Source organism: Parasteatoda tepidariorum, chromosome 5 (assembly GCF_982258835.1).
Source record: "Parasteatoda tepidariorum strain Cologne lab strain chromosome 5, Ptep-v5.0, whole genome shotgun sequence".
NCBI lineage: Eukaryota > Metazoa > Arthropoda > Arachnida > Araneae > Theridiidae > Parasteatoda > Parasteatoda tepidariorum.
This window is the reverse complement of record NC_141759.1, coordinates 40,178,871-40,205,832: the sequence shown is the minus strand read 5'-3', so window position 1 is coordinate 40,205,832 and position 26,962 is coordinate 40,178,871. Positions and strand designations below refer to the sequence as shown.

At 30.5% G+C, this 26,962-nt stretch overlaps 1 protein-coding gene across 2 annotated transcripts in view; it reads left to right on the top strand.

Annotated features, from left to right (window-relative positions):
- LOC107438212 (neurexin 1) overlaps window positions 1-26,962 on the top strand; it is a 302,816-nt gene that overhangs the window by 204,349 nt on the left and 71,505 nt on the right. For both annotated transcript variants that reach the window (XM_071185922.2, XM_071185921.2), the window contains exons 6-7: window positions 19,505-19,531; window positions 21,529-21,696. In XM_071185922.2, the coding sequence (XP_071042023.1) occupies window positions 19,505-19,531; window positions 21,529-21,696 (195 nt within the window). The remainder of the gene's footprint in view (window positions 1-19,504; window positions 19,532-21,528; window positions 21,697-26,962) is intronic.

Genomic DNA, 26,962 nt, shown 5'->3' with positions numbered 1-26,962 from the left:
ACATTTATTTTGAGTCATTGAAATGTCGCAATGCAAGTATTTTTTTTAATTTAAGTTTAAAGATTTGTAAGAGCAGTAGAACCCTGTTAAGATGCAGATGAAGAACTTTCGATTCTAAAAGAGAACTGTGAAACGAAGATAGTGTGAAATAAAAACTGAAGATGTTCAAAAATTTTGATTATTCTTGAGATGGTTTAAAAGTTTGAAATAGAATAAAATAAAAAATTCTAAACTTAGACAGAAGTTTTGGGGCGATAAACAAGTTCCATCGCCGGTACCGAGTAAAAAAATTTTTAGAAATACAGAAGCATCGTAGAGTATTAAATAAAAAATATCACAAATTCAATTTATTGGAAGGAGGCAAAAGGATTTGTTAAAAGGCTGCATACATTAAAAGTAGAACGTGCTGCTAAAAGAATATATTTAAAGGATGTATACGTTTTAAGGAAGCATGTATTGAGACAATTTATTAAATGGCTTCATACTTTTAAAAAGATTTATAAAAGGCTACATACATTAAAAGAATTTACTAAAATGAAGCATGCTATTAAAGGATTTGTTGATAGGTTACATATATTAAAAAAGGGCATACGCTAAAATAATATATTAAAAGGCTGCATATATTAAAAGGAGACATACATTAAAAAAATTTATTAAAATGATGCATACTCTAAAAGAATTTAGAAAATTAGGCATACATTATTATTAAAAATAGGTATACATATTATTAAAATAGGTATGCATTAAAAGAATTTATTAAAAGAAGGCCTATATTGCTTGCTTGCTTTCGTATGCTTGTTAAGACAGAGGAGTGCAATTGTTCTTGTTTTCCAGTGGCGCCATCTATGGCTAAGTAATCGACTTCTGCCACACCCATTATGTCTCGACAGTTTATAGGGCGGACCCATTCATACATTCATTCATTCTTCCACAGATCGTAATTTTGACATGAATCAGAGAACGATCACTCTCCAATTCAGTACCCCAGAGGTATGGGAACATGGAGGACTTTGCGACTCGACAGATTTATCAAGCATCAGTCACCATTTTACTACACGGGGAGTCTTCGGCCGGCGGGGTTAAAACCCATGAACTCTCGGACATGGACCCAGGACCCTACCGACCATGCTATCCCGGCCCTGAAGCCTATATTAAAAATAATTTCTTGAAACATGACATACAATGAAAGAAGTCATACATTCGGTAGTCTACATTATGGGTGTAGTTGATAAAAAAATTGCATTAAAATCTGCTATTTAATGAAAATTAATCTTGAGTTCACACAAGATATAAATTTTGAGCTATTTGCATTCTGAAAAAGAAAAAGAAATCAAAGTGACTGCTGGTATTTCTGGGTAATTAAAAAGAGAGTTCATACCTTTCATCGTTCGAGGTTTTTGCGAAATGTTATTTCCATTGAGAGTGCACTGCGACACAAATATTTAAAACAAATTGAATTTATCTAGAACTTTTCGCAGGGTCTAAGATTGTAACCATTTGTCCCTTTAACCATTTATATTGGGTCATTTCCGCACCGTGTAATTTCCCGTTTTGGCAATCAGAATGGACTGTCTAGATCATGCGATTTGACTATGTACTGAAGAGTTTCTTTTTAAAATCTAAGGTTGATGACAATAATCACTCACATTTTAAAGTATGAAATTGAATGACCTGTAAACGAAATTCAGTCACATTTAAGCAAAACAATCATTTAAAACTTAGATAAAAGAATGCATGTGAGGTAGCAAATCTCTCTCTCTCTCTCTGTTAGCCGATATGCTATTCCATAAACTAACGGATATACTATTCTTCTGTTAACGATTATGCTCTTCTATATACTAATAACCCCGTAATCCATATAATCCTGTACTGTATACTTTATCAACCAATGAAATATTCACAGTTAAAATCGTATATTTTCTATTAAAATCACTTCTTGTCACAATCAATTGTCATTAATCTTATCATTAAAATCAATTAAAATCACATTTTTTATGTGAGATGAAACATTCGATTCGACTTGATGTCATGAAAGCGATTCTTAACCGTATTTAATATATTGCTAACTTCGATTTTTATATTATTAAGAATAATTGTTCCCAGTTTCGAAAATAAAGATGTTGATCTTCAGTTGAAAGTAAGCTGTGATTGTTACGAATAAAGAGGTAGTCGACATTTCCTGGTACAATGATAAGAAATACTTGTCTTAAATATTAAATTTGTAATCTTCCGCAATGTATTTATAGAGTTTTTAAAAGCTTGCAGCTTCTAATTGGGCTAATCAGTATTCATGCTTGTTGATTTTTCAAATAAAAACATGATTAAAATTTCAAATTTGATAACAGATTATTTTCGAAGAAAATAATAGCTTTTAATTAGAAATTGTGAAATTTATATTTGTTTACGTATTAAATTGTTAAGAAATATGTTTGGAACAGTTTATAGAGTAAAAAGTTTAGAAGTTTTACTGCCCAATAAGCACTCTTTTGTCGAAATTTTCGAAGACATTTTTGCAAAAATTTGATAATTTTGTTGATACGATGCTCAACTTCATCAATAAGTTATCGGTGCTTAAACATTCAATTTCAAAACATTCCAAAAAAATAAAGTTTACAGTGCTAAATCGCCTAACGTTGGTGATCTCCAGAACTGGAAATGACATGCGAGGAAATAACGCAACGAAACTCTATACATTTCTTAACACTGACAACATGTTGTTCTTTCTTGTAACATGTTGTTCTCCTTTTTACTTCCCTTGGTCACTCTTTTTCTTGTCTTTTTTGATATTTTCGTTGGCAGCAGTTTAAAGTGGAAATTAAATAAAATTTATATTTTGTGTGAGTTTTGGGATAGACTTTATTTCCATTTTGTGGGCTTTTGTAAGCACTTCTCAAACTATTTTGGTTTTGAACTTTTGCTAACTATTGTGTTTGAAATATCAAGAAGAAATTGTCAGTTTATGCACAGCGCCATTCGAACACAACCATTTAATGATGTAAAAGTACATTACGCTGTAATGCACGGAATGTTTTATTCGTAATTACTGAAATTATCTAAACAAAGTGTAGGCGCAGAGTCATTATCTAAATTTGTCTTTTGAGATTTTAACAATCGAAATCCCATTAAAATTTTTCTTCTCATTATTCTTCAAATTCCATTTAGTATTACTTCGAACTAGCTTTCACTATTATTTAGCAGTATTAGTGCGCAGATATTGTAACTGCATTGTCAACAATGGTTTTAAAAGTTTCTAAGAAAGTCATTTTACGAACGAGTTATTTTACAAAGCAATAGAAGTACTTAGAGAGGAGCAATGCACTTTTAATCTCTTGAAAAATTGCTTCTTTTTAGCTGGTTTTCAAAAATAAAAACCGATAGCTTTCATCAAGATTTATTTCCTCTTCATACATATTTCATTTTGAATTCAGGGCATTTGAAACCGCTGCATAGAAATGCTACACATTCTTTTCCGCTTTTAAGCTCGGCTCGTAGTATCAAAAACAGAGCATGATAAGCAATACCCCCTCAGGGACCCATGATACTGAATTCAGAAGGAAATTTATTATGCTTTTTTTTGGAAAATTCTATAGATAAAAGAGTTTTCGAAATTGCATGGGAGACGATGATATTCAACAATTGATATTTGATAGCGTATAGTATTAAAGAAGCCTCCTATTATGTGTTTGCATATTGGATCACGTCCGCTACAATGGAATTTGATTTTTCAACAATGAAAATATGACCTACTATGACTTCTACTTAACATTTCTCGGTTTTCAATTCATTAAATGATATTTACAGGCGTTATGCTAAAACAATTCATGAGATATAAAAAGGATTGCATGTGAGACACTGATATTCAACAAATGATTTTTGATAGGGTATAGTAAAGAAGCCTCCCATTATATGTTTGCATATTGGATCACTTCTACTACACTGGAAATTAATGTTTAATGACCACTATGAATTCTACATTACGTATTTAATCTATTTTAAAATTCAAAACTATCCTTGAGTACAACGTGTATCCTAAAACTCATTCTAACTGATCATAAACAGATATTTAATTTACAAATGTGAATAGCAGAATTTCAAGCATGTTCCCGACTGCGGATTAATATTTTCTAGTGGTAGTGCTTTAACCCTTTAATGGGCCATTCATTTCTAGTAAAGGTAAATTAAAGTATTTTTGGAATTGAAATTGATATAAGAATCGTAATTGATAAAAGGAAAAAAAACTAATTTAGCTTATAAAAAATTTATCTAAATTTTAATGCCATTTTTTTTGGTGGTAAGTATATTTACCACGACCTATTAGGAACTTACTGACTTTTATTTTTCGTTATTTATGAAATAAATTTTATAACTTCTACAACTTCAAAAGGAACTAAGTATTTTACAACTTTTATACGTTTTCTTAAAATGACAAATGGATACCAAATTTATTCAAACCCACTTCAAGAAAGGTGAAGTTATTAAAAAGTGGAAACCTAAATTAAATGGGGTAAAAACGCTCACCATAGACTTTAAAAATTGGTGGTAAGTATACTTTCCGCGGCCTTCGAAAGGGTTAATGCATGATTCTCTTGGTTTAGTAAATTCGATTTATAGGGGTTTTTTTATTCGCCATTATTTCTAAATAGTTCAAAGATTTATGTCAAAAACCACTTTGTTACAGTTTCGCACTGTTGAACCTTTAAAAAAGTTGGCAAAATTAATCGAAATATAAAGTTTAATGTACTACCTTTTTTTTTTTTTTTTTTTTTTTTTTGATATTTTGAGTAGAATCCGGAGTAGTTGACATCTATGGAATAGTGTAACTGAAGAAAACCAATTTTAGAAGAAAAAAGAAAGAAAAAAAAACAGACTAACTTAATCTGTAAAATTCAATTAAAGTTGCGTTAAAAAATTTCCTGGGTTGGCAAACCAGTTACATAAATAGTAGACTTCTAAACTCAGTGGCGCGACAGCCCATAGAGGGCCGAGGCATACTGTGCCCATCTCAATTTTCTTGACCTTGGGCTATATAGCAACGCCTCCTATAACTGAAAGCCTCCACACGGTTTTTATTGGTAGTCCGATCTGACCACTGTGAAGGATATCCACTTTCAGAACGAGTCACTTAATGCAAAATCTAGTTAAAATAAGAAAGTGGCAGCAAATATATGACTAAAAATTTATTTTATTTATGAATATTATTGGTTTGCCTTATTCACTTGTCAACCACTACAGATTCAATTCTCAAATATATATATAATAAATTTCTCTCAAATACTTCTATAAAATGTTTTGGGTTCATGCGCACAACCGGTTCACTTTTTAAATAGTCTGAGTGGACTACTTATCGTCCGATCGTGTGGAGACTTTTTTATATAGGAGGTGATGGCTATAGGGTGCAAGAGCAGATGTTCCTGTCGGGTGGTCAGTCAACACTACTCTAGGTGGTTACGGTTCAGTCGAACGTGGAACCCCCGGTGTTTAATTCCTAAGCATGCTTGGTACTCTCATTTTATAGACCCACTGAAGAATAGTAGACTTCAGCCAATTAAAAAATAATATTTTGACTTTCATGTTCAATCCATTTTAGTTTAAAACTAATTTACCTCTAACTTATTTCTGCCACCAAATAGATAGCACTAAAAAAATCAAACAATAAAATAAAATTACGCTCATGCGTCATATATGCATTTAGGTATGATTTAAAATTTTCAAAGCTTGAGATAAAATTCGCTTGTAGTCAACAAAGTGTAAAATATTTTAAAGCCTGTAGAAATTCTGCCAGAAATCGAGATAAAATTCTGATATCCGATTACCAATATTTTCTATTTTGGGAGCAGTTTTCATCCCCCTGCAGTAGGAAAAAAATGACAAAATTCTGAATTAAAATAGCCTATATACTATTAATAACTTCCACTTTTAAAGATAGCCTTGAAGCTATTTATTATACCACGCTTAAATTACCATTTGAATTATTCTGAGCTCATGTTTACCATGTATTTTCTATAAGATGTACTCGAGCGCAAATACAACTTCTAAATTTAGAGTTAAGGAGTTCAGCAAGTTTTGAGGGGATTCTTATATAAATGAAATTTTTTTGCATAGATTTTACCATTCAACCAGAAAATTGAAATTTTTATAAAAAGCGAATGACATATGCTTGCTGAAACATAAAAAAACTCAAAATACTGTAAGAAATTTTAAATTTCATTGCCGTGCTTTACTGAGGATAATACAGGATGACAAAAAATAGTTTAAAAATAGTTCTATCTGTAACATACTTATCAAACTCTCAAAATAATCATATTTGACTTAGACGAGTCACATAAAGTTTCGGTTATGTGTGGCAACATGGCTACTAATGTTTTTTTTTTTTTCATTTCTTGCAAAAAGAAGTTTTTAGAAGTGTCTTAGTACAGGATTGCCAATTGTTTCGCTTTCTGCAAACATTTTAATAAATTGGTAGCAAATTAAATAGTAAAACTAGCAGAATATAAATAATTAGGCCTACTCTTTAAAAATGTCAAAACGACGTAATTACTATAAAATTGCATTTTATATGATGCTTTGAATTTTTGATATGTAGTGTTGGAAAAATTACTAAAATTAAAAATACTGAACTAAAAATGACTTAAATTATTTTACAACTAGAAAATATTTTTTACAGCATGGAGCAGGTAGGCATTTCTGTAAGGCAGTAGAGCTGTGGAAAATAACATTAAATCAAATTTACAAAACATGGAATAATACATTAACCTTTTCGAGACGAGCGAGTCATACCAACGCCTCCTATAACTGAAAGCCTCCACGCGGTTTTTTACAGGTAGTCCAATCAGACCACTGTGAAAGATATACACTTACCGAACGAGTCATTTAATACTGAATATAGTTAAAATAAGAAAGTGGTAACAAATATATGTCTAAAAATTCGTTTTATTTATGAATATTATTGGTTTGCCTTATTCACTTGTCAACCACTACAAATTCAATTCTCAAATATATAAGATAAATTTCTCTCAATTACTTTTATAAACCATAAAAGCAACTCCATTGCCTGCTTACCTCATTGCTCAACCAAAACTGTTCTAAAATTCCAGATGAATCAAAACACTAGGACTTTTATAAAAGGTTTTGGATTCATGCGCACAACTGGTTCACCTTATAAACAGTCGTATAAAAGACCGTGTGGAGGCTTCTTGATGTAGGAGGTGATGGTCATTCATGCATTCTCAGGGTGGCGATAATCATTGGTAAAAAAGATAAAACTGTTAGCCGAACTATTTCTTTAGCAGTTTATTTGTGGGCTGGGTAATGATTGTTTGCTTTATTTAATTCATCACTACTTAGTTCGTATTAAAAATTGCATAGTTGCACTTATAACACACATGGGTTGGATGTGTTAGATTTAAAGTGAAAGCAAAAATAAGTCTGTCAAATTAGCTATGCCCAAACTTAAGCTACCGCTTTTTATTTTTTGATATCCTGATATTGATTCCTTACTAATACATTTATGACTCTCCCGTCCCGAAAGGGTTATAACATAAACTTAGCTACCACTAGAGAAAATTTCCCAAAAAGCGTAGATCATGATAAAGTATTATTTATTGTTTTGAAAATGTGTTTTAAAGATATTTTCCACCCACCACATGGAAATGATTTAAAAATTTATGTGAAACAACACTTTGTTTCAGCTTTTTTGTAATGAGGCTTTTAAGATGTTGGGAAGATTACCGAAAATTCTAAAAGCTTAAGCCACTCTATGAAATATTTTGCAAAAAGCGTAGTAGTTGGCAACCCTGTTGGAAGGCTGAAAGTTTATACATACCTGTCAACTTTCACTCTTTCCGAGAATGGATTTTCAGAGTGGTTGTAATACAATTAACGAAAGACAATCTGACTCAAAAATTTATTTATATTTTGATCCCGTTGAAATTCGCTTGCGCAAGGATTATTATGCTTTTATATATTTATTGTAATTATTCATATGTAGTGGTGGTCAAACTCATTTATAATTATCATTATAATTCAAACAGTTAATTGGAATAACCTGAGTATTGCTACCACTTTAAATATGAAAATAAAATCTTCCGCAAAATCCGGAAAAGTTGGCAGGTATGGTTTATACACATAGAGATGGAAAGGAACAAAAGCAATGGTGTCAACTTTCTACGTTTTGTGGGAAAATTTCTTCTAGTGATTGAAAAGTTTTAATGTATGAGTCTTTGTTCAGTAAATTTGATTTAAATTTGTTTTCCATATGACAAGATGACAACTGCTCCGGACTCGACAAAGCATTTTAAATAACGGTAGAGAACTACAACCTAAAATTTGTAGATTTGTGGTTAATTTTGCCGATTTCTTAAAAGATTCAACGTGACTTAACCGTAAAAATTGGCATTTCATTCATTGGCCTTTAAATTATTTCGAAGTAGTGATGACTAAAAATCTAATAATTCGAATTGACTAAACTAAAAATCATGAGCGGCGATGGCTCAGGGGATAGAGCGTTCGCCTTCCAATGCTGCGAACCGGGTACGAATCCCTTTTGATACAATTCCGCATCCGGCTTACACCGACCGCAGTGCTGACGTGAAATATCCTCAGTGGTAGACTGACCATGGCTTAGAGTCCCATTGCCATCAGGGTAACCGTGGGAGGTACTCGTGGTCTTCCTCTCCATGTAAGGCAAATGCGGGTTAGCTCCATCAAAAAGTCCTCCATGAAGGCAAATTTCTCCCAATACTCGATCCAGGAGCTCTCTTGTCTTCTGGATTGGATTCAAAATTACAAGGCTGCGGAGTTGAATATCAGTAGTCGTAAACCGATAGAATTGGGACAGCTGTTCAACGGCTGTTATAAAATAAAATAAAACTAAGAATCATACATTGAAAAACTACCACTTGAAAATATTTATTCGCTGTCTGGAGCAAGTTGGCCTCTCTGCATAACGCATGTAAATGTAAAAATTCATATAAAAGCTATAGCTCGTTCACCAAGTTTTTTTAACATTGAACATTCGATACACTTAATGAAATTTCGCGCCTCTAATAAATTCTCTTTTTGAGTGAATAATTTGTCCTTTTTGAGACATTTGGCTGGGAAAACAGAAGTTTTTAAATTTAAAATATATTTGATTAGTTAGAAAAACGAAAGGTATAATAGCAGATGATAAAGCGAAGTAAGTGACTGAAAAAGAATTCACTGTTTGAGTTAGGCGCGTATTAATGGGTTGTATCAATTCTCAAGGGTTGCACGGAGATGTTATTATCAGTGAATTCGATTGTTTCTTACCTGAGAGAAAGTTAATGGAGGTTTTTAGTTCATAATTAAGATGAGTAAATAACTTCACTCCACAAAGTGTAGAATTACGCTATAAATTACTTAAAGGCAGGACGATTCCACGATTTATGCACCAATGCCAATAAATGGTCACTTACAGTTTATAGTCAAATGTTCATTTAATAATTAATCAAAATTATTAAAATCATTAATCAAAATCATATATTAAAACATAAATTCTGCTATAACTCGAAACATATTACCCACAAAGTGAGCACGTAGGCATTCCTAGTTAAAAAAAATGATTCAAATCTTTTATAGCACAATATAACTTTTATACTAAAACATTTGCAAATTTAAGTAATAAATAACTTACTCCTAGCAAACATTCGGAATAGTTAACAAACTATTATGATGCACTTCAGATTGCACTAGTACTTACCTAACAGTCGAAAATTCTTTTTTTACAAATACCCTGAAATGTTTCTGATCGAAACAAGAAAGTTAATGACGTCATTAAGAATTCAACTAATTAGTTTCCGTGGTTAGTCGTTCCTAACTACAAAGACAGACAGTCAACTTGCTTTTTTCTATTTTATTTTGTGAAACGAAAACTTTTTCTTGATTTAAAACACCTCTGTAGGGCTCGAAGAATTTTTAAGGTCTTAGACAAGTTTCATAAATCAAATGTAATTCAGGAATCATAGCACCATTTGTTGAGAAGTCGCCCATTAATAACAGCTTTTCTTCACTTTTTCAAATATATGCATATTTTTTTTCGATTTCTATCAAATGATTTTTTAATTATTTTCCTTTCTATTTTGGTGCAAAAAAAATTTTAGAAATTTCCGTTATAATTTCTTTTGAAACCAGGAAATTTAAAAATTGCAACTTAGAATACAAAATAAAATCAAACTTAACGGTTGTTCGAAAAAAGACATAGCCACTTTCCAGAAAAATTGAAAAACTGGTTGATAGTTGAAATCGTAAGAGGGAATAAAATGCTTAATTACTACAGTGCAATGTTTTCCGCTGTATGTTAACCCTTTCGCGCCGTCTGTCACAAATCATCATCATCATCAACAACAACATTTATCTGGGCGCCAGGGGCCGTTAGCGGCCTTTTTCCCATTCGTCTTGAATTTTGATCTTTGGGGTGGTTCTTCCTGGTAATTGGAATGCAATTGAAGTAAAAGGAAATTAAATATTTTGAATTTTAGATAAAATTACGTCACAACAAAAATGAGCTGCCATCGGTCTGAGGTTTATGTCTTCTGTTAAGTTTTCAAAAGTAAAAATTTCGGTGAATCCTGCGGTGTCACAATTAATGGTTTTTTCAAAAAATCTGAAATTTAGTTTTGCAATGTGATGATCTAAAGAATCTATGTTGAGGTCGCGATGTATGTTTTTAGTTCTGATAAACCATCTTGCTTTTTTTATTTTCCTGAGGATTTTGTTCTGGCATGTTTTGAGTTTTTTAAGGTGATGTTGCACCAAGCTCGTCTGTCACAAATACGTGCCATCGTAAAACCATATCAATCTGGGTAAAAAGATAAAACTGGTAATCAAAGTATTTCTGTAACAGTTTATTTGTGGGACGAGTTATAATTGTTTGATTTATTTAATTCACCATTACTTTGTTCAAAATAAAACTATTTAGTTATGCTTTGAATTATCATTGATTATATATATGATTAAATTTATATATATATGATAACCGATTTTTTAATCATCGGTTATTTTTGGACAACCCGATGTGTGTAAACTCAGAAAACAAGTTTTTATTTTAACCCTTTGCTTATGGCTAGAACAATAAGTGGACCAGACTGGCTTCATCACGCTGAGCGCCGTTAGCAAAAGGTTAAAAATTGCATGTGAGTGGCAACATATTGGAATATACATTTTTAAATTATTTATTTTTAATGGTGAGGTCAAAATGGTATTGGGTCATATAATAAAATAACTTTACTGACATAATAAAATAATTTTTGGGGGGGAGGGGGGCTACAATGGCATTATTAGTGAATCAAGTCATCTAACCTACCTTTTAACTTCTATAGTATAACAACCACTACAGTAATATAATTTCAATTCACTAGTATATAAAACTCGGTAATTTAATGTAGTGTAACCTTTGATAAAGGAAGGTCGACATTTTAACCACCAATGTTCTTTGGAATAGATTAATCATTTACAAAAATTATCTCTAGTGATAGTTAAATGCTCTCTTTAACCCTTTCGCGCCGACTGTCACAAATACGTGACAGCATAAAACCATATCAATCAGGGTAAAAAGATAAAACTGGTATTCAAAGTATTTCTTTAGCAGTTTATTTGTGGGCGGAGTTATAATTGTTTGATTTATTTAATTCACCATTACTTTGTTCAAAATAAAACTATTTAGTTTTACTTTGAATTAACATTGATTATATATATGATTAAACTAACAATAATTAAAGTAAAAGCAAAGTAAGCCTGACAAATTAGCAACGACTACATTTAAATTACCGTTTTTTATTTAATTACAACTTGATTCTGATTTTGTGCGAATGCTTTTCTGAATCACCCGTCCCCAAAGGGTTAACAATACATGTCATCATGAAACAATAAATTCGATTTTGAAAACCTCAAGGTATAATTAATTTCAATAATAGTCAGAGTGGTACAAAAATATGTACTTTAATATTTAATTCTTGTCTGATTGGACTGCCATTTTTTTACTCTTTCGGGGGAAATTTCTTCTAGCTAAGTTTGCATTTTAACGTATTATTCTTTCTTTTGTACTTATGATTTAAAGTAATTTTTCCATACCACTACATGAATATGATTCGACAGTTTATATAAAACGCCACTTTGTATCAGCTCTCTCGTGGTGAGGGTTTTAAAATGTTGGCCAAATTAGCAAAATTTCTAAAAGCTTCAGTTCTTGAGAGACTACCATTCAGTAAAATATTCAGCAAAAAGCATAGTAATTGACAGCCCTGTAATTGTATTCTGTTTTAATAATGTAACCTTCTCTTATTTCAAAAATGTAAATTAAATCTCAGTCTTTAAAATACGGCGAATACTTGCGAATTCAAAAGAGTGACAGAGTATACATTTAAAAGTTTGAATCGTAAAAAAGGTTTGAAGAAGAAAAAACACAAGATCGAGACAGTGCAACGGATTTTTGTGATCTCATTTAGATCTCAGACTCGAAATGAAAGTTCCGATTCGATTCCGTAGTGATTTCCGGACAAAAGGATGAAGATTAATCGTCAAGCGAACATCGATTCTTTTCTTTTGGTCTCTTTGACCATTCTCTATTTCTCGAACGAACTACTTTTTTTTTTACTTATTTTGAGTCTGCAGCCGATTTAAAGTTTAATACTCCTCGCACAGCTTTTCACCTCTAGTAGTTGGCAGCGAGCCAAAACAGCAAATACCATAAAAAGAATACCAAAAATAAGTAATAAAAAATGATTCCAAAATGTCGTTTGGCTTTTATTCCGGAAGTGATGATTTTGAAACTGAGAATGAATGGTTTCACAGCGACACCTATCGTGTGGAAAGTAACTTTCTAAAATAGGGGGAATGATTCACGAGGTATATCTCTAAAGAATTTTTTTTTGTTCTCTTCCGCTTACCGATGAGATAATTATGAGAAAGGAAATTCCGTTTTTGAGAGAAAAAGAATTTAATAAATGTGGCCAATGTAGTTTCGTGACTAATTGGAATGCATATTGTATCACTTAATTCTCGAATTGATTGATGAAAGTTAAAACAGTGAAATTCAATTATAACCATGAAATTGCTTTGACTTTAATTTTCATAGAATTCTTTGCACGTTGTATTTAGATTTAAGATGAAAGATTTCGCCATTTGACTGGATTTTTCTTAGCACACATCCCTTCGAACTTCAAATGGTATCAGGAAACTCATTGCTGCACTTTATTTATAAAAGCATAGTCATCATATATGAAGACCTTACTGTTAGGTTTACCAACTTTCTAAGAAAACTAGTAATAAAAATTCTAAAGTATTCGAAAAATCTCACTGCTTTAGCTTTCCCATATAAAAGATAATATTAAAAACTTTCGGGAACATATCCTTTACATACCTGCCAACTTTTACGCATTTGGCGTAAAATTTTATTTTTATATTTTAAGTGGTAGTAAATATATACTATATTTTCCTTTATAAACTTAATTTTTAAATGATTTTGATCACCACTATTGTTAAAAAAATTAAGCATATACATTAATATGCGTTACTATCATGGTTCTCAGCTGACGGTTTTTAAAATACGACGTATTTTTTTGCCCACAATTGAAATTTTAATTCCAATTTACTACCACTGGGGAAAATCATAATAGAAGAGATTAAAAGTTGGCAGGTATGCCTTTATATATATATATATATATATATATATATATATATATATATATAAACCGTTCAAATGGGGATGTATGGAAAATGAATTTTCGATAGGATTACCATTAAGTATTGAATCGTTAATTTATAAGATGATGCCTGTAACATTTGACTGCTTGCAGCTCTATTTAATCAATAATGAGTTTCTCTAAAAGTTTAGTTTGTTCAACTTGTACTAATCTTTTTGACGTTATCCACTGAACATGTATAAATCGTATTTATCTTCATACCGTTTTTATACACATACCGAATATGCGAAGTTTGTACACCCCCCGTAGAGGGAAAAAAATGACGTATTACTGGACTAAAAAAGGCTAATGTACTATTAATAACTACCACTTTTAAAAATAACCTTAAAGCTACATATTATACCATGCTTAATTAATCATTTGAAATATAGTTTTATCTCTTAAATGGAGTCTCTCCAAACCCTTCCTCAATCATATCATTGTACCTTATTCAATTTATGACTACCTAATCTATGCCTATTAAATTTAGATGAATCAGTTAGCGGCGCTTCGCGCCGAATACTGAGTTACTATTTATTTCCAACGTTCCAACTAATCATTTGAATTTATCTACGCTAACAGTACCATTTGCCCTAGGGCAAATCCCGCTTACTGGTACCTTACCAAACACAGGTCGTCGTCATTATTTAACACGTTCACGCCGGGTGTTGCGCATGGAAGCGGGACGGAAAAGAGAAAATACTGGTAGAAGAACTATTTCAATATTAGATTCTATTCTCAACAATTCACTGTAAGGAAATTTATCACGGCGAAGAAGCATTTCAATATAAAAATTGCATCCATTAAAAACAATTGGTAGTTATGGATTTTTATTATTCCCGGAAAAAAACTAAAATAATTAAATTTATTTGTTACCAGTTTTTACTCCGGTGCGCCGCCCGATGAGACAATCTAGCGTGACCCACCGGTGGGTCATCCCGGCGTGAACGTGTTAAAATTTTCTGAAGCTCATAATTGAAACGTATTTTCTAAATTGAATGTTTCCACATTATTGTCCATACCCTGTAAATTTGAATATTGACCAAGGAAACGTTCTTGCTCATAACGTTAGTATTCTTCAGTAATTATTTTCTTATAAACCTAGATGATAAAGATATCCTTCACTCTATAAGGCAAAATTAACGATTGTTTGTGATTCGTCCCTTTTTTTGCCGAAAATGCACTCCATTTGTTCCATAACACGTGCTTTCAACTTCTGGTATTATTTATTACACGGAAAAGCTGTAATCATCCCCGAAACATTCAGGCTATTTTAAGCTGGGTCAAAATTTCGGAATTGAATATGATTACCAAAGGTTTCGTTTGAGTTCAGGTTATTGCTTGGCACTTTTTTTTTAATTTATCCCCGATAATGTTTAAGAACAATCTAATTAATGTAATTTCGTCATTATAATTTCATCATTGCGACTACGATTATCTCAAATTTATTTTGCAACGAAAAAATATTATACTTCTTAATGAACGTAAATTTTCAATTACTTAGGTTGGTTTGAAAAAAATAAAATAATAAATTTTATTAGTTGAAAGCGTTATACAGAATTCTTAAATTTTAAATGAGCCTGCTTGGTGAAAAGCCCTGGATAACCAGCTTCCATAGCTTTTTGGCACCATTTCAAACAACATAATTTAAAATGACAAAATAGAAACTTTGAACGAAATTGATGGAATGATTTTGATAAATAAAAGTTTAGAAATATGAAATTTTTGAAATTTTATTACTCAGAAACTATTCAACTGATTTTGCTCATATTTAGTACGCTGAGATTTCATATTATATAGTTATAAAAATGTAAAAACTTGCAAGACATACTATTCATAATTTGCATCTATTATTTAACACGTTGAATGCCATGGGGCCAACAGTGACCTGCACTGAGTTTGCTCGTAGCGCCACGGGGGTCACCGGTGACCGGCGAAGCCAAGATTATTAGAAACACGTAATTCGAGTAAATTTTTAACTTTTTTATTATTATTGTTACTAAAATGGTTTAATGAAATTAATGCAACATATAACACTCAAAAATAGTTTTATTTATATGTACAGAGATGCCAACTTGCTCCGGACAGCGAATAAATATTTTAAAGTGATAGTTTATTAATTGTGATTCTTGGTTTGATAAATTCAATTTAGTAGATTTTTATCCACCATTATTTCTAAACAATTCGTAGGCTTATATAATTCACCATTTTATACATGTATGTAATGCTAAATCTTTTAAAAAACTAGCAAAATCTGCCTAATATATGCAAATTTAGTTTGTAGTTATTTACCGTTGTGGCCAGGCGGGCAAGCCATGTAAAATTAGCGTGGTATTCAACGTGTTAATAAGATCTAGCTTAGTTGAACGAGTTTTATAAGTGAGAACAAAAACTTTTTTTAAATTTCGCAATAAATTTTAAGATGTGATAAATGAAAAAAAGCAAAAACTGAAATCAATACTAAAGGGTTCAATTTTTCAACCGTTCTCCTTACTAGATAGGCAATCTAAATTAAATTAATCAGTTAAAACTAATGAGGCTATATTTTTCAGATTGCAGCTTCCCTCTATATTTTGATATTCAAAAATCCGAATCAGTCGAAAAAAGGTAATGCTTATTCGTATAGAAAGTACGTCTTCCTATCTAATTCAATAACTTAATGAATAGTCAGCGCTATTTAATTTTCATATTTGAAGTCACTTCCTTTGAGCTAATACGATCGATTTTATAGAACAGGAAAATCCATATATATATATATATATATATATATATATATATATATATATATATATATATATATATATATATATATATATATATATATATATATATATATATATATATATATATTTTTTTCTTTAATTTTTCTGACGGTGCATGCTCAAATATAATATTTTAAAAAACACTGAAAATTCTTTTTGCATTTTCAAATTGAGTTAATGAAATAATAAATTTTATATTTTCAGCAAAAACGTTTTCTTCATTTTATTGTTTCGCAAAAAAAATTAAGACATGATCAAATAAAAAGAAGAACCAATTAACTGAGCAAAGTTTAGAGTTTTCACTTTAAATATAAATTTTAGGTAACTTAAAAATAAATTTCAGCAATGCTAATTAAATAAAACTTTCTTTACTGAGTCAAGATTAAACAAATTGAAATACTTGGCACTAACGAAATTATTTAGCTTAATCATAATAGCGATGGAGAAAAAAAAAATAGCGAAACACTTAACGCAAATAAATTGCTCTCTAAAACAAATCAATTAATTTTCAAACTTTTGCTCGAAATCCTTTTTTTCTAATCAAGATTCCACTTCATCATTCTTAATCTTAGTTGTTACGAAAGAGCAGAATTATTGGGTTCTATTTATATCTCTTAGACGAAAAAAGAAACAAATAAGCGTGATTCTTATACAATCGATGCTGTCGAAATTTTTATTGCTTATTTTTCTTTAAAGATGATACATTACTTTACTGATGAAAACATCGGGAAATTAATTAAGCTTAATGAAAAGTTCTGGAAAATTCGAACTTTCATATTTTTTTTCTATGATTGATCTTTTTTAGTATCGTTTCCTTTGAAGGTAGCTTGAATTTACAAATCATATGAGCTTTTGCTATTTTCCTTTTTTTTTCTTTTTCTTTTTTTTCAGAATTTTATTATTTTTAATAATTATTGTCAGATTTTCTTGTATTTCAACTAGTAGTTTGCCGGTAAATTAAAATTTTTTTAGCTCCCTTAGTCAGAGAGAACGGACTAATATGGATATGGGGTTAGTGCAAACATTTATTAAGTCCAGCTTTTAAGTATAGACAGATGTTTCAGTTATTAAGCATTCGAAATTTCTCAGTCAAAAACAAGAATTGTACAGTGATAAAGTAACTTCTAAATTATTACTTCAATTGCAACTTTAGTTTTATTCATCGTTTTGAATAATAGGTGCTGTATTATTATGAATGAATATGCTAAATATATATTTGTTGCAATATATATTTGTTGTTTTTCTGGAAAGAAAGGTGGCTTGTGAGCTATGCTGACTACATTGCCGCGATCATGCCGTTGATCACGAAACTTAATAATCATAACTTCTATGACCTCTCCGGTATCCGTGACAACTGACTGTTGCGGGAACGCTTTACGTTGCATAAATAATGTAATTTGTAAAGTAAATAAAGTAATTTGTAATTTAAATAATGTAATTTGGAATATAATTAATGTCATTTTTAGCGTAATGTAAATATCAATGTTTTACATAAATGTATTAATATTACTTACGCTTAGAGCTGCTCCGAAAGCTACAATTAGGATAAATCAGGGTAGGGACAATGTCGAAAACTTTAAGAAGAGATTACTAATATTTTACAAGGCTTTTGGAAAGATTAAAAGTTTAAATTTTTTTTAATTTTGTTGATCATTTTGACACAAATATTTAATTTCCAAAAGCTTTTAAGTTGCAATTAATTAAAGCCTTTTACTTTCTGAAACTTTTCCAGCTTTTAAATCTTTCTAGACTATGGCCTACCTGGGATAAATGCAATATTTTTCATAAGTCATATTGTGAAATGGCAAAAAAAAAAAATAGTCAATGTCATTCGAGTTTTTGACATTTTTATTTTATTACTAGTGTTGAACAACCGACCCGATTCTGAGTTTACAACTACCAATGTTTAACTTCGTAGCCTTGTAATTTTTGAACCAATCCAGAAGACAAGGAAATACCTGCATCAAGTACTGGGAGAAATTTGCCTTGTTCGACTTTCGTGTTTGGCTTTTTGATTTGAAAAGTCGTGTTTAACTTTTTGTATGGGACTAATCCGCATATGAGTTACATGAAGAGGAAAATCCCAAAAACCTTCCACAGTTATTCTGGATTCTAACCCATGATCTGCGGTTATACCACTGCGGGTTTTTTTTACGTCAGCAGTGTGGTCAGTGCGAACCCCGGGAGCAGAATTCATATCAACCTGCCACCTCTGGGATTCCAACCTGGGTCACCTCATTGGGAAAGTGAATGTCATATTTACGTAACATTTGAATTTCAAACTTTGTAAAGAGCATTGTACTAGCAATGTATAAAGCAAAATTAAAGGTCGCCACCAGCAGCAGAATAATTTTTAAAAAAATTGTTCGCTAGTCACCATCCTGTCATCATTGTTCTCGACGAAAATGCCCTCTTTATGCATTTTATTATTTTTTTAAATAAATATTGAATTATTATGAATATTTTAAAATTTACTTTAAAATTTATATTGTTTCACGCTTGTTTCTTCAAATTTTTCTCCGGGTTAGAAAATATTCTTGTAATGTTTGCCATGCTTTGAGAAATGCGTCAAAAGAAATGACTTACTTATTAATTTTAATAGTTTTTTTAATCGTTTAAAATTTTAGATTTTTTTTTTAAAAAAAAAAGTGGCTGCACGTTTAAAAATAAAGTGGACATGCTTAAAAATGCTAGAACTGGCCAATAGCAAAATTTCTTATTTTTGCCCTGTAACTAGCAGCAAGCATTGGTGTATGAGCATTAACAAATCAAAAATTGTTTCCTATTTTTTTTATTTATCTGTTGTTATTATACTATTATATATTATTCTATTTATTTTATATAATATTATTTATTATATATTATACTATTTATTATATATTATACTATTATATATTATACTATTATGTATTCTATATTATTTTATTGATACTTTGTTATATTACTATTATAAATATGTGCTAGGTTTATCGAACAACAAAATTGAGAAAAAGAAACTGATTGATAATTCTATAACAATAATATCGTATTCTTTTCTCTTTTCAGATTACAAGAGCTACGGGCTTTTGCCATGTAAGTTTCTTTTTAATCTAATATTAACCTTAGATTCTTTTTCATTAATCAAAAAAATGAATAAAAATTATGCAGCGTCGTATTTAGATTAATTACAAAATTTAAGATAAATAAAAAGAATTGAGCTACAATTCATATTTATTTATTTTTTAATGAATTTAATTACTTCTAAATGCAAACGAAATAGTAGTAAGAAAAATCGGATGCAAAAAAAAACACATTAAGTTTAAACAGATATAGGCCATTTGCGTTATTATTTAAATTGTTGGAAGTATTTTATGTTTACAATTTTCATCGTGTAATTATTAAAACTATTGATCTAACTTAAGCTTCTAATTTATCATCTCTTAATGAGATAAAGAAACGTATATGCTATATATGTAGCAGTAGTAGCTTTAATTAATAAATTTTATGAGAAAGATTCTTTCTTCTTTATTAGAGAGATTTTTTGTGATATTTTTTCTTTTCAAGTTTTCTAAAAAAATTAGCCGCCTGTTAATTTTTTTGATAATGACAGTTTTATCACAGGGCTGCCAATTATTATGTTTTTTGTAAAATATTTCATAGAGTGGTAAGCTATTAAAAACTAAAGCTTTCAGAGCTTTAGGTAATTTTGTTAATATTTTAAAAGCCTTGAACGAAGTAGCGTTTCGTATAAAATGTCGAATCATTTACACATAATGGTGTGTAAAATAACTTTAAATGAAATTTATGAAAAAACGAATCATACATTACAACATAAACTTAGCTACCACTATAATATATTTTCTCAAAAAACATAAAATGTTGGCAAACCTGAGCCTTATTAGCAAGTACACGGTAGAATTAGTAGTGTTCTATAAAAAATAAATTTGTGGTTAAAGAATTGTGATATTTTTTCCACATTTAGTTGAACCGAAATATTTTAAGTACCACATTATGTTAAACAATAATATTTAGTTCTAAAACTGACAACAATGTTATTCATGTTAATTCAGATGAAGTACGTTTTTGTGACTGATTTCGTAACTTAAAATATCGTCTGCGCTAATTGATGATCCGATCATTGGATCAAAACTTATTCCGGGTGTCCCGTCTTTTTATAAGAACACTGTACACTTTTTATTGCGTTAACACTAGGTTTACGGATGTTTCTTATATACCTATCACTACGAACACGCGTCAATTTGACGCATGAACAAATACATATAACAGCACTTACAGAAATGCCAGTTTGCTCCGGACAGAAAATATATATTTAAAAGTGGTAGTTTATCAATTGCGATTCTTGGTTTAATAAATTCAATTTAGCAGATTTTTACCCACCACTATTTCTAAATAATTCATAGACTTATATAATTCACCACTTTGCCTTTGCAAAATTTACTTAGTAGTTATTTACCATTTTTTTTAATTATTTTGGCATGTCCAGAGCGGTTGGAATCTCTGCACTTAGAAAGCAATGTAATTATATACTATAAGAAAAAAAATGAAAATATGACATAGATATTTATAAAATATTCTAGTATTTTTTTTTTTTTCAATACTCGAACTAAGCTACTGAAACCTTCAAAATCAGACATCAATTGACATTCTGCATTTATTCTTCCTATTATTGCTTATCGGCAACAGTTGTTTATCACTTGTTTCATTTGAGATAACGATATCGGATAACGGATCGAAGTTTTGTCGGTACATTCCTATTTATTATTGATGTGGTGTTTGCATGTTTACTCAAAATTTTGTCTAAATTACGATTGCGTCAAATTGACGCATGTCCGTAAGAGATAGGTATACCACGAAGGGAATTTCAATATTTCATCGCCTTTGAAGAAAATAGATTTCAATATATATTTACCTCGATCAATGGATAAAAGTCATTACAAGAGATTAAATAAAAATGCAAACGGGTTTTGTAATTTTCCTAATAAAATTCGAAATGCGTCAAATTGACGTGTGTCCCGTAAACCTAGTGTTAATTACTTACTGAATCTATTCTCTTTTCCATTTAATTATAGCTGTCTGTGACAGTGGATGGTGTGTATACAGAACGTGGTTCCACGGCTGGATCCTTCTCCATGCTATCCAGCAGCGTTATATACGTTGGTGGAACAGCACCCACTACTGCAGCGCAACTTCTACCTGCTTCACGGGTGCGGAACAACTTTATTGGATGCGTTCGGAAGGTAAGATGCAATTCCTCATACTTATAAGACAGTAAATTTGCAAGAACATTTTTAGTATAATTATATTAAGTACTAGCCGCTTTTGGCGACCAGTTTGGTCACATTTCAAAATTACCTTGTACAAGAAATAAACTTTACTGGTAACCAAGTCAGTACAACTACGTCACTACTTTATTTCATATTAAGTATGATAAATAAAATGAGGCAAGGAGTTATTACCCCAGCCTTTTAATAAATCTATACTAAAATAGTTTGCACAACACTTTTTTTCTTCTTACCCTGATTCTAGCCACACAGAAAATGTATCTCGCCAGGTTCATACACCATTCTAGCCACTCAGAAAATGTATCTAGCTAGGTTCATACACCATTCTAGCCACTCAGAAAATGTATCTCGCCAGGTTCATACACCATTCTAGCCACACAGAAAATGTATCTCGATAGGTTCATACACCATTCTAGCCACTCAGAAAATGTGTCTCACCAGGTTCATACACCAAACTCTTTAAATAACAAACTAATAAAAATTATAAAGTAATTTAATGTCGTATACCTACCTGAAAATAAATTTTATAAAAATATAAAAAATCTAACAATTTTGTAAAAAAAAGGAAGCCACCAGTATTTAAGTGCGCTTAAATTACCGAGAATTAGCTTCGAAATGGGATTAGCGGAGGGTATCATTCTATAATTATTTCAGGGTGACTCGAATAAAAGTTTGAAATCAAATATTTTTATGGCAAAACTCATTTTGAAAGATTTTTTGTTCCCTTGGTCACAAAAGATCTTTGAAAACCAGAAATAGATCTTCCCACAAGATATTGCTCCATTGCACTGCTAGAAGTACTCAACAATGATGTAAAGCTGTCGAAATTTTTGAAAATAGTAACACCTTAACACCCAATAATAAAAGTGTGTTCAGAATAAATCAAAACATCGAAAAAAGCACATAAAGGTACAAAAATAAACACACTATAGTTGCAGTTCTGTAAGCACAGAGCGTCCAGTAGTTCCTCAAAGTTGCTATAGTGGTAGATAACTTATTATCGAAGCAGTGGAAATTCACCTTACTCAGCAACCACTTAAATGCTAAAAATGTTCACCCTGTTCATAACACAACTCTATAACTATGTGTTTTAGTTATCGAATAGTTGAATCGACCAGGATTGTTTCGTGTTAACTTTTTAAAAACATGACATTCATTTTATGACAAAAATTTACATACCACTATAACAATTTTTATGTATCTATACCTGCCAACTTTTGATCTCTTCCATTATCATTTTTCCCAGTGGTATTAAAATGGAATTAAAACTTCAATTTTAAGCAAACAAATACGTTGTATTTGAGAAAACTTAAGTTGACAACCATGACAGTAACGCATAGTAATATATGTACTTAATTTTTGTAAGAATAGTGGTGATCAATATCATTTAAAAATTGAGTTTATAAAAGAAAAAATAGTATATAATTACTACCACTTTAAATATGAAAATAAATTCTTCCGGAAAATCTGGAAGAGTCGGCAGGTATGTGTATCACTCAACGCCCGCATAAGCAAAAACCTTCTGCAGTATTTAAACCAGAGATGCCAACTTGCTCCGGACAGCAAATATATATTTTAAAGTGGTAGTTTATCAATTGTGATTCTTGGTTTAATAAATTCAATTGAGTAGATTTTTATCCACCCCTATTTCTAAATAACTCGTAGGCTTATATGATTCTGTAGTGTAGTGCTATGCCAATTAAAAAGCAAGTAAAAATAGTCAAAAGTTTAGGAAAATTTACTTTGTATTAATAACCGGTTTTTTTTTTAATTATTTTGGCGTGTCCGGAGCAGTTGACATCTCTACTAACCACATTATTGCTTTTAGACATCATCCCTTAAGGGCACACTTGATCTCAATTTAATAAAAACGTTTTGTTTTCTCTACATTTTTAAATTTCCTAGACTGTCTCCTACCTAATAAATTATATCAGTACTAATTATAGAAAACAAATTTCTCTTGCAAACAATATTTTATACACAATTCACGCACCAGTTCCGATGAAATTAAAGCCATATTTAATTTCGAAAGAACTAATGACATAGAAAATTTAATATGCTTCCTTCAACTTCAGTTTCATCATCCATTAAATAAGAACATATTATTTTACTTACTCCCACCGATATGCATTATTTTAATTAATTAGGTACGGTTAAAGTTTTGTTTATTAATTAGAAGAAGTTTTAGGTTACTATAATAAAAGGAGCTTTCTTAATGTATGAAAGATAAATTTAGTTGTCGAAAGTCCATATAAAGAATAAATGCTTTAATTAACATATTTTTAGTTATAAAACTAAACGACTCAGTTTATTTAGTATTATTCCATGAGACGTAAGTGAAATTAATTGCTCTTTATTGCTTTCAAAGTTATTCAAGTATTCTTTGGGATTTCGGTCTATTTTCTTTCCTTCTATTTTGATCTCTTAAACATATTATTCTTCATTAATTAACCCAGTAACGACCCGTTGTAAGAAAAGCTTTTCGAAAAAAATTTGGTAGTTCAAAGTATTTCTCTATTACACGTTTCATACGTATCTCGAAAAAATTAAAAAGTGGAAGTAATTATAATTTTAAAAAAAGTTATATTATTTTGTTCGTAGCAACCAGAGTATTTTTTTAAGTATAGATCCAAAGGTCTGGAATATGAAATTTTAATTCGATTCATTAATTATTCGATTGATTATTCGATTGATATGATTGTCACGGCTGACTAAAATTCAAAGAGTAATATCTAAAAATATCCATAACTTTTATTAAACGATTTACAACTTTTTAGTCTTGCTACAAACTATCTTGTTGAATTAGTACTTACTTGAAAACTTTTAATTTTTGTTACTTGTTGTCCTTTTCTATTACCTTTCCAATTGGATACTTGCAACTCGAGAAGAAGACGGTCACTGATGCATAGATACGTAACCTATGACCTCAGAGCCAGCTTATAAGCAAGATGGCGTGTTAAAGTCGAGCTAAGTTAATTAACGTGAAAATAATTAAATACAACAACATATCGCACATCGAATTTGTCAACATATTTTACTTAACTTAGGTATATTTGTTTGTATATTTCCTAGTAACCGTAATACATTTTTGTTTTGTGTACCTGGAAACTTCGATGCATAATAGTTTGTGTATGTTTTACAAGGCTTCGTACCTGTCTTAGTGTTAAGTAAGAAATATACAGTGAAAAAATTTGAATCTTTATGAAAAGGTCTTTTTTAAAGAATATAGAATGTGTCATTTAATAAAATTGATACTCAGCGGGCTTGGCTTACTCGGAATTGAATCGAAATAACAATTGTTAACGTAAACAAATGCCACGCATCAACAACCACTCAGGATCTTGATACTCACACTACGTCACTTTCAGGTATCCCATTCATGACATTAAATTTACCAAAACAGAAAAAAGGATTAAAAATTTGACTAACTTACTAAAACTAACTATACATATTTGCATTCATATATACATAATTTTTTAACCCTGATTGTAAAAATTAACCTCAATCATAATTTTTCCTACGAATTATTTTTGGAAATTATTTCAATTTTATTTCTTTACTTTTAATTCCTGCTGACATTAAATTACTTACGTTGTCAGAAACACGTTTAAATATCAAAATAAGCCCATGATTTCATAGATCTTATGAAGTACTTATAATGCCGTTGTCACGCAGAATTATCAATGTTGATCTTGCTTGTGCTTACCTACATAACGAAACCAAAGATAAATAATTAGTAAATACGCGTCATATAAAAATCAATTTTTAAGTTAAATAAAGCTAGCAAATTCATCATAGTATAAAATAGTCATAAAATAATATGGAGAAAAAAAAATTTAATCGGATGTAGCATGTAAGCCAGTCGTCGAAAGGAGTTTAGGTCCACCGTATCTGCGAGCATATTTGCGCCAAATTTGGTGACGGTAAATTCAAAATTACGAATTTGTATGTGGTACATGCATACACACATACTTATAAACATTCTGCTTTATTTGCATAGATTTTACTACCACTGTGCCAAATCTTTCCCAATGACAGTACAAATATGAAACTATGCGTTTGCGGCTAATGAGCAAAAAATAAAACTTATTCATAAAATTTTGGTGCCTTATGTGCTCAGAAAAAAGTGATAAAAAATGTCCTTAGTTATGAAAAGGGAAACTCATAAAAGTAAAAAAATAAAAATAAAATAAAAAAATTTAAAAAAAATCTCCATTTAATGAAATAAATATCGGTATTCTAAAAATAAACAATTTTTGTAATAAAACCGGCTTCTGGAATACTTATCAACTTGTTTAATTTAATTCAGTTGTTTGTGTTTAGGGAGAATTTAAAAAAACAAATTAGAACACACTGCAACATATTATGCTGATCCCGTAATTAAACCGAACGGAAAAATCTCTCTTTATAATTAAGACATCAAGCAGTCGTTTTCATAATTAAGAAATAGTTTACCTCACATCCCGTTACGTACGCATTTAAGCCAATTTAATCATGGAAGGAGTCATTTAAATAAATTATGCAACCCTTAACTGGCAACAAAATTGCAACAACAACCATAGACTAAAGAAGCCCGCTGCTTTGCTTTAATGTATGATACTTTCAGGTGGCTTTTTGCAAATTAACGTACAATCTTCATTAGATGGCCCGTCCAAATCATCATCTGGGACTGATTAAAGACGATCGATATGATGGATCTGATAATAGGGGGAGGCGGCAGTCTTGTTTACTGTTGGAGTAATCAGGAGGATTATTGATTAGAAAGAGAAGGGGTAAATAAATGAAAGGCAGATTTGACATATCTGCGCTGAATAGACCAATAATGTGCTGCTCTTGTGGTTAATTAATGACTGAACGTTAAATATCTATTTTAAAGTTAGTTTCTAAAGAGTAATTATAAATTTAGCTTGAAGTTTCTTTATCAAAATGAATCTAAGGGTAATTATTAAGCTATTTGTAGGCCATTGGAAAAGTGGTCAAAGTGTTTCCAGTCCATTTTACAAAATTTTGGAACAATTTTTTTTTTTGGTGTTCCAGTAATTAATTAATCAGCTGCCTTTGTCAAAACTACAAAGCTAACCAAAACTTATTTGCGTATTATTTCACAATTTAATAATAAACAAAACTTTTTAAGCGCATTAGAATTGAAAGAAAAATATTAATGTATGTCACACAAATTAAATTTCAAATATCGCATATGAAAATTAAATAGTTTTGTTGT